The sequence below is a fragment of the Teleopsis dalmanni genome, unplaced genomic scaffold (genome assembly GCF_002237135.1).
Source record: "Teleopsis dalmanni isolate 2A unplaced genomic scaffold, ASM223713v2 unscaffolded_contig_0756, whole genome shotgun sequence".
NCBI lineage: Eukaryota > Metazoa > Arthropoda > Insecta > Diptera > Diopsidae > Teleopsis > Teleopsis dalmanni.
The window spans coordinates 2719-11849 of NW_024032138.1; the positions used below are offsets into that span (position 1 = coordinate 2719).

A 9131-nucleotide genomic window follows, 5' to 3' on the forward strand; every position below is an offset into this window, starting at 1 on the left:
GAAATTGTTTTCAAAGTGTATTTTCATGTAAGTTTCGATTTATTTTATAATGAAAATATATTTAATAATAAGAATAAACAACTTTTTTTTACATATTTTATTTAAACCTATTAAAAATATTATTGTACAACATTTCTAAAAACTAGTAGATACATTAAATTATGTCAAATTTTAAAGATTAAGAAATGTTTATATTATTTTAATCAATCTATTGTATCCCGTTTAGACTATTTTTGATAAAAATTACAGCAATTTTGCTTTTTTCACTTATATTTGGTGTAATATTGATAAATATTTTAGATATTTCACAATAACTTACAAATTCGTCAAAACACAGCTGATTTTAACAGCCACTGTTAACAAATAGACACCATCAAGTGTGCTCACAAGTTAGTTTAACTGGTTGCAGCTTTACTTGGTTACCAAACGCGTTACTCCAATTCGTGAACAAATTCAATATAACAAATTTATTTTTTATATTTTGCTTTTTATTTTAAAAAGTAAATAATACGATTTATTAGTTGATTATTGTTTTTAATTATAACTGGGTAATGTAAAATTTTCTTACAATAGCTGCGTTTCAGCAAACATGATCCGCTCAATGATCTGGATCATCTTTGCTGAAACGATAAGGATCACGTTTGAAAATAATTGGCAACGCATGAATTATGCCAGTTGGGTTTGTGTTCAAAATTTTTTGATTTGTGTGAATAATTTTGGCGCGAAAAAAATAAGTGAGGAAATTTTGAATACAAAAAATCTAAAAAATAGAAAAAAAATAAAATCTGTTGAAATGTCTGAAGTATTAAATGTAAGTTTTTATTTAGTATTTACTTAAAAAGTTAAATTTAATTCTATAGTAAATAAATGAAAATTGCAGATTTTATTAGAATTATCAAGCAAAACTGACTCCTCCATTTTCTTTTTAAACACTAGTCCAAGTTTATTAAGCTCAGGGGATGAAGTGCATCAGCATGGATATAGTGGAAATTTTGTGGAAACGATCAATAATTTTTCCGTTAAAGACTATTTGATTGGTATTTGCGCATAAAATATACAATTGCTATATATTAATTATGTTTCATATTTTAATAGATTTGTTAATAAAATCCAATCAGCAAATACAAAATAACCGTGATGATCACAATCGGACGAGAGCAATGAAGGAATTTTACATATTTTTGTGGTATATGGCAAATATGAATACTTTTTGCGAATTTGGTATTTGTTTTGGCATACCAATAGCTTCTGTATGGAGAACTAGTGTTTAGCGTATATTAATTGGACACTAATTTATAAAATACGCTCTTGCTAATAATGCAAAAGTGGAAGCTTCGAAAAAATTCCCGTTCGTATTGGTTGCATAAACCGTATACATGTAAAAATAAATGCACCAAACCATAGCAAATAGGATTATTTCAAAAGGAAGCATGACTGGCTTAATCTTGCAGGCAGTTTGTGATGAAAATGGTTTTTTTTATAAACGTGTATGTTGGAGAGCCTGGTTCCTTATGCATTGTTCTGTTTTAATTAAATAAATATATTCAACTTAATTTATATATATTCATTTCAAACTAATTGATTTTAATAAATTATCAAGCAACACTTTTTCAAAAATAATAAAACGTAAATAAATAAAGTAATAATTTTTGTTATAGTAATAGTTAAAGCATTACTTTAAACAAGGAAATAAATAATAATGACATATTAAATAAATAAGTACATAAAATAAATAATAAATAAATAAAATCAATAATAAATAAATATAAATGTAGATTTGTTTATAATTTTACTGCACCGTTGCATCGCATTGCCAACCTCATTTGCATTAAAATGCGTTCCACTTTTATCTTTTACATACATTCCACATTGAACCAGAAAGTGAACCAGATCAATTGCTGGTTCACCCCATTGTTTTTGTTTTACATGTAAAATTGAGCGGATCATGTTTGCTGAAACACAGCTAATATAAAAATTCTAATTATCTGTTCAAATCAATAAACAAAAAACAAACAAAATTTTAGTCACAAAAAAAAAACACCAAAAAGATTGTAAACAAACTCTCGTCAAAATACATAAACAAAAACTATCAAAACTTCAGTGAATCCAGAATTATCCCCAAAAAAGTGGCAAGAACATAATTTACACTGCTTCATTTAACTACATATCAAAAAAAATTTAACAAATGTGTCTTTATTAATATATTACTTAATTTAATTATATTGATGAAGAAGTATGCAACGAATTTGGTGCTGAAAAAAAAATTGAATACTACATTAAGACACAAAGCTAAATTCATTAATGCATGTAGTAAAAAAATAGAAAGAAATAAATTTGTGATACGATCTGTCCAAAAATTTTAGATAAAATTTATTTTGTTACTTTCAGTTTCTTTTAATTGATTTTTCTATATGTTTAAGAACGTAGAAACTTTAAATAATTACGCAAGTTTTGGTAATACTATTCTAGTCCATATATAAAGAACTTTATGTAAATAGAAATTTAGAAATATTGGGGTAATAAAAATACAAAATTTGAATTTCTTTGTTAATTTTAATGCTTAATAACCGCCATTGTAAATCTCTTTCAGATGAATCCTTACCAGTTCAACGGTTACACGGCGTCTTTTAGAATGTCTGTAAGGGAGTCGCAACTTGTCTAGTAATCGGTGAAAGTGCAGAGAGTATACATATCTAATTTATTAATAACTTTATCAAAATTATGTTTTGAGTTTGAATTTCCATTACTTCGAAACATTCGTCTCTTTGACTTAAATTTAAACTATCATGTTTATGTTTTTATCCGTCTCTATGTACTTGTATTGTCGCTTCAGTAGATTCCTGATTACGCAGTTGTTGTCTATATTCATCCAATTCCTGCATGCGGTAGGTTCCAAGATTTACTTGCATCATTAAAGTTTCCATGATGCGCTCATTTTTAAGAGATTTTGAAGGAAGTACTACAGTCAGCAGTTCACTCGGCGATATGCGACACAAGTTAAGGTCTCGTGTTAAACGTTCCATGATGCATTCAAATTCGAATTGTGTATCCTTGTTTGGATGATTTTTTAATTTAATTACTTTATTACGTGCCCATGCTAACATTGCTTCAAATTTTCTAATTTCAGGTGCTTGTAATTCCCTGCACATTATCATTTGAACCATTGATTCGGAGAGATTTAAAAACTCTGGACATTTGAATAGCGCATGTGCTTTATTTTCTACAAAAGAAAGTATCATGTTGACTAGTTCAGAAGCCGATGTATATCGCCAATAATAATTCTCCAGTGAAATTAACATTGGACAGACAACTTCTATTCTTAAAAACTGCTTACAGTGATGAAAACAAGCTTGCAATAGTTCTGGTAAATCATAGTGTTCAGCAGCACAAAGTAAACCTAAAATTAAATAAAAATATTTTTAACTAAATTAATGAGAAAACTTGTTCTAATGAATAGTTTTTTAGTCTGAACTAATTGATATAATACTTTCTAAAATTGTTAAGGTAAATGATATTTAGATAACTCATATCAACTTGAAGGTTTAATATAATAACAAATTTCGACTGTCATAAAAAAATATTTGATGAATTGAAGTTTATTTTCCTTGTTCATTGTAATAACCTTTTGATCATATCAGAAAATAGGAGTTCGGAAAGTGGTGCACAAAATCGCACACTGCACTGTGCGAGTGGAAATTATTTTTAAAATATGCACACGCACGCACTCAAATTTGTTGTATGGTTTCAAATTTCACATCGCACAAAGCGATGATTGTGCACACAGATTCGTGCACACACATTTGTGCTGTGCGACTGACTTAAAAAAATGTGCACAATCAGATGTGCGAGAAAATTTTATACTGTGCGAAACAAAATTCTCTTCGTACACGAGTGTGCTGTTCTAATATTACGATTGCACAAATGTGCACAAATATGCGAATTTGCGCTTGCACCCAAGGGTGGAAAAACCCCCTGCGGGATAGGGGTTAGAATATTCCCGCGGTAAGGTATGCCTGTCGTAAGAGGCGACTAAAATCCAGCCAGGCGTCGGAGGGTGTGGCTGAAAAGGTCACAAAATCCCTGAGAAGCCCTTGAGCTGAGCCGAGTAGACGCCGGCTCTAAATAAGCGTCCATCATCCCGGGATGGCAACGAGGGACATCCAAGTGCGCAGAGAGTGACTAAACAGCTGTGCACCATCGAGGGATGCAGCCGTGTGCACTGTCCTAAGAAAAGGCGGATGCAACAACGATGGAGTCCTTTCATGCTTAACAGGTTAGGTATGAAAGAGGAAGAATGCATGCTAAGACAGACAAGCAGTGCATAATAGTTATGATTTTAGGGTTTAAACACCCATCAGGATCGAGCCCAGTAAGATCCTGATTATGGCATACTGGAAGATATGAATTTGGTAGAAATTAATTACTCTTGGGCTGGTGAGGGTGCTATTCTGGAACCTGAGTACTTAGAAGTGAATCTCTAAGGAAATGGCTTTTGGGTTAATGGCATTCTTGCCCCCGTCCCGTTAAATCCTGGCAGGCCTCGAGAAACGCTCCAACACTGACACTGTTAATTTGGTGGTGCAGGCTCAGTTGAGTATACTCTTGACTAGCACTGATCCGGCTCTGAACGTACACTCTCATAAGGAGGTACGTCAACCCTCGCATGGAACTCCCTGCATGCAAAGACAACCATGGGATCATAAAGGTGACTGCACATTCAATGAACGACAACGAACTCGAGTGGGGACTCAACAAAATGAATACAGAAATAATAAAACAATTAACAACAAAAACAATTATGGAGGAGAAGGATGCTGATAGCGTGCCCAATCACGCTGACAGCATGGACGTAGGTGCGCGCACGGCGGTTACCACATCGGTTACCACACCGGGGACTGTGCCTATCGTCTCTAAAACGTGCTTTCCCCAAGGGACAGCAATAGCAATGTGTCGGGGGTCTATAAAGACTCCGAAAAATGCCTTCCTTAGCCTGGGAAGTAAGATCTGATCTCTCATTGAAATGGTAAATGAGACGCAATCGGATGGAAAGAGGCGCAGAGCCATCCATCAACCGATGAGAGATGTGATCGACGGCATCAAACTTCTTTACGAAGTGGCAGCGATCGAATTCCAAGACAAAGTGGCTAGGGAAACCGTCAAGTCAGACTGTTGCTCCCAAACCTCCCCCTGGTTGAGACTCCAGAATCTAGCAATAGATGCCAGGAGACTCCAGAAAACCGATTCGCCTACACAAGACACTCCTGCTGGGCAAACAGGGAAAAAACGCCAAAGAAAATACAAAAAAAGGCGGAAGGCTTAATAGCAAGAATAATGGATGACCGCCACGCACACCGTATCTGTTAAAAAACTCGAAAAGCACTCTCAGATAAAAAAAATTAATAAAACACAGGAGTGGAAAAAGGTCGAAACAAAAAAGAAGCCGCGCTTGCGGTCCAAGCCAGATGCAATCATCATCGCATCTACTGCGGAGAAAAGTTACGCGGATATCTTTAGGACCATAAGAATGGACAAATCGCTTAAGGACCTTGGCAACTCGGTAAAGCGCGTACGCAGGACCGCCAAAAATGAATTGCTGCTAGAGCTTAAAAAGGCTTCAGAAAGTAACACGGTGGGCTTTCAGTCAGCAGTGATTAGCGTGCTTGGTGACTCAGTACGTGTGGCAGCACTGACTCACAGCAAGACGGTGGTGATCAAAGACCTGGATGAAATCACGTCTGAACAAGAGATTTGCGAAGCTCTTCGTCTGGGAAGTGGCATAAATAACTTGGAGAAAGGCAATGTCCGTATGGTGGGCGGTAAGCAACGGGGCTTACAAATAGCGTTTGTAAAACTCACGGCGTCAGATGCCGATAAATTGCTAAACACTGGGAAAATTCGCATCGGCTGGTCAATCTGCCGAATCATGGAATGTGTGGAGCCGAAACGCTGTATAAAATGCTGGCGCTTTGGTCACATAGCTGCAAACTGTAAATTCCCGGAAGATCGTAGTAAGTCTTGCCGAAGATGTGGTGAGGAAGGCCATTTTGCTGCTGCATGCAGCAAAGACAGCAAATATATTCTATGTGGAGGCAAGCACGCTGTTGGAAACGCTCGCTGTCCAGAGTTCAAGAAGGCGGTAGACAAAGTGCGCAAATGAGGATTGTGCAAATCAATCTGAATCACTGCAGGACGGCACAGGACCTGCTTTTCCAATCGGCTTACGAGCGAAATATGGATATAGCTCTACTGTGTGAACAATATCATGATGTAGGAAACTCCTCGTGGATTTCAGACTCCTCCGGTAAAGCAGCAATATGGTCCGCAAATGGCAGGGCCTTTCAATGCTCTACTACAGTCAGCCGACGTTTTTTTACCTGGGTCAAGGTAGATGAGATATTTTTGTTCTCTTGTTATGCTCCTCCTAGTCTGGACTTACAGGAATTTGAGCAGCTACTCTCCGAAATCGTGACAGAAGCCAGGGGCAAGTCTCCGCTTATCCTGGCCGGCGACTTCAACGCTTGGTCTACTTCCTGGGGTAGCAATCACACCAACGCTAGAGGAAGAGTGCTCATGGAATGGTTCTCTCAACTAGATGTTGTGCTTCTGAACACTGGCGAACATACATTCGAAGCAGGCCGGAATCGGTCTGCCATCGACTTGACATTTGCTCACGACACGATAGCACAAAGTATGAAATGGTCAGTTGGAGACATCTATTTGCATAGCGATCATCGCGCAATTATCGTCGAACTCTGCACACCACCAGTGCTTAGTAGAAATGTCTGCTTAAAACGTAGATGGAAACATCGACTCTTCGATGAGGATATCTTCAAACTGGTCTGGATCGATAATGTGGAGTACCCAGAGTCTGCTGCTAGCATGGCGCAGTCGGTGACCTCCAAACTAATTGCAGCGTGCGACGCGGCAATGCCCCGAGCGTCATGTAGACCAGCTAGAAAACCAGCCTATTGGTGGACTGAAGAGTTCGCTCGTTTAAGAGGCGACTGCATCAGAGCAAGGTGCGTCGCTCAACGAAACCGTAACTGCGCAAATTGGCAACAGTTTCACGACAACTACGTAGAATGCCGCAAGGCTTTGAAGAAGGAGATTAAGCAGAGCAAGCAGCGCTCTTTCAGGGAATTATGTCAGAGTGCTGAAGCTGACCCCTGGGGAAATGCCTATAAGGTGGTAATGTGCTCGATTCGGGGCAATAGAGCACCCCAACCTATGGATCCGCTGGTAATTGACCGTATAGTTACTACGCTATTTCCTTCGATGGACGACAGAGAGTTTTTCTTTGATCCCCGACCTCGATTGGTTACAATACCTCAGGTCACAGTCAATGAGATAAATGCTGCTATGAAGCGTATGAAGAACAAGGCACCTGGCCCAGACGGCATTCCTAGTGTTGCTGTCATTGCAGCAATTAAAGCTGATCCAAATGTATTCGCAAACGTGTTTACGGAAGGAGTTTTTCCAAGCCCTTGGAAAAAGCAAGATCTGGTCCTGCTTCCTAAACCGGGAAAAGAACCTCAGGATCCAACAGCGTACCGACCAATATGCTTGTTGGATGAACTCGGGAAAACCCTTGAGTCTATCATGGTCAACCGCTTGCACGAATATCTGGAACGCCATGGAGGACTTAGTGAGCGGCAATTCGGTTTCCGAAGAGGCAAGTCTACGCTTCACGCCATTGACATAGTTGTCAAAATAGCCCGCGCGGCTACTAGCGGAGAACAATGGAAAGGAGGTACCAAAGAGTACTGTGCGGTGGTGACGCTAGATGTCAAAAACGCTTTCAACACAGCCAATTGGTCGAAGATATCACAAGCACTCAATGAATTTGGGGTCCCATGGTACCTCAGGAGAATGGTGCACAACTACTTTAGTGGTAGATGGGTTCAGGTCCAGACTGACGATGGAATCAAGCAGTACACGGTTACTTGTGGTGTTCCGCAAGGCTCCGTACTTGGTCCTGCATTGTCATCCTTCCAGAGAATTGCACAAGCGTGGCCTACGCTGATGACCTTGCAATCGTTGTTGTTGCGAAAACGATAGAGGAAATCACGGAGCGGTGCTCAGCAGCTGTTGATAAGGTAACCAGTTGGCTTTGTGAAAACGGACTGAAACTGGCGGTTCAAAAAACGGAAGCTGTGCTACTCAGTACTCGGAAAAAACGGGAAGTCTTCTCGTTTTCAAGCGATGGTTTCGAAATTACATCGAAGTCATCCCTGCGGTACCTGGGTGTTGTCATAGATACCAGGATTACTTTTAGAGACCATCTAAGGGCGGTAAATGAGAAGGCGACTAAAGTCACTGTTGCCCTCTCACGACTCATGGCAAACACCTCGGGTATACGATCCACCAAGCGTAAACTCCTGGCAAGAGTCACCAGCTCGGTAATATTGTATGCAGCTCCCATCTGGGCTTTTGCTATGCGAACGAGATCATACGCTGCAGGCGCAAAAAGCACGTACCGGCTAAGCGCGCTACGTGTAATCAGTGCTTTCCGCACTGTATCGGACGATGCTGCATGTGTTATAGCAGGCATGCCGCCGCTTGATCTGTTGGCCTACGAACTTCGAGAGATCTGACACAGTAGATTGCCGAAGGATGAGGCACGAAGCATTTCCATGATTACATGTCAACAACGATGGAATGACTCGATGAAAGGGAGGTGGACATATACCCTGATCCCAAATCTTGATGTGTGGGTACACAGGTCGCATGGTGAGGTAGATTTCCATCTCACTCAGATCCTAACCGGACATGGAGTCTTTAAACAGTACCTTCATCGTTTCAAACACGAAGAAGATCCGTTTTGTCCTAGCTGTGAAGGGGTCGCTGAGGATGCAAACCACGTTCTTTTCTCTTGTCCACGTTTTAACGAAGTCAGAGCAGAGATAAGTGAGGCTATTGGCGAGCCTATTTGCCCGGGAAATTTAATTTTGAAAATGCTTAACTCGCTGGATATTTGGCGATTGATATTGACCGCTGCTGCTAGGATCATGACTCAACTTAGAGCCATTGAACGACGTCGTGCCAGCGAATGCGCCACAACTGAGGTCTCACCTCAAGAAATAGGACAGTTACGAACTCAGACGACATAACTAACGATTTCAGCTAATGCT

At 39.3% G+C, this 9131-nt stretch overlaps 2 protein-coding genes across 2 annotated transcripts; one reads left to right on the top strand and one right to left on the bottom strand.

Annotated features, from left to right (window-relative positions):
• Positions 1–2449: 2449 nt before the first annotated feature.
• LOC119663676 (serine-enriched protein-like) lies at positions 2450–3397 on the bottom strand (the record flags this gene model as incomplete). Its single annotated transcript, XM_038073284.1, is given in 1 exon segment — positions 2450–3397. A coding segment is annotated over 1 exon segment (599 nt), but the record flags the coding sequence as incomplete, so codon positions are not given.
• Positions 3398–5524: 2127 nt separating this feature from the next.
• LOC119663674 (cellular nucleic acid-binding protein-like) lies at positions 5525–6157 on the top strand. The gene has a single exon (XM_038073283.1). It carries the CDS (start codon positions 5525–5527, stop codon positions 6155–6157), a length of 633 nt encoding a protein of 210 aa, XP_037929211.1.
• Positions 6158–9131: the final 2974 nt, after the last annotated feature.

Excerpts from the sequence above, each read along its gene's own strand:
- LOC119663674 (XM_038073283.1), top strand. The coding sequence starts at position 5,525 with ATGGACAAATCGCTTAAGGACCTTGGCAACTCGGTAAAGCGCGTACGC.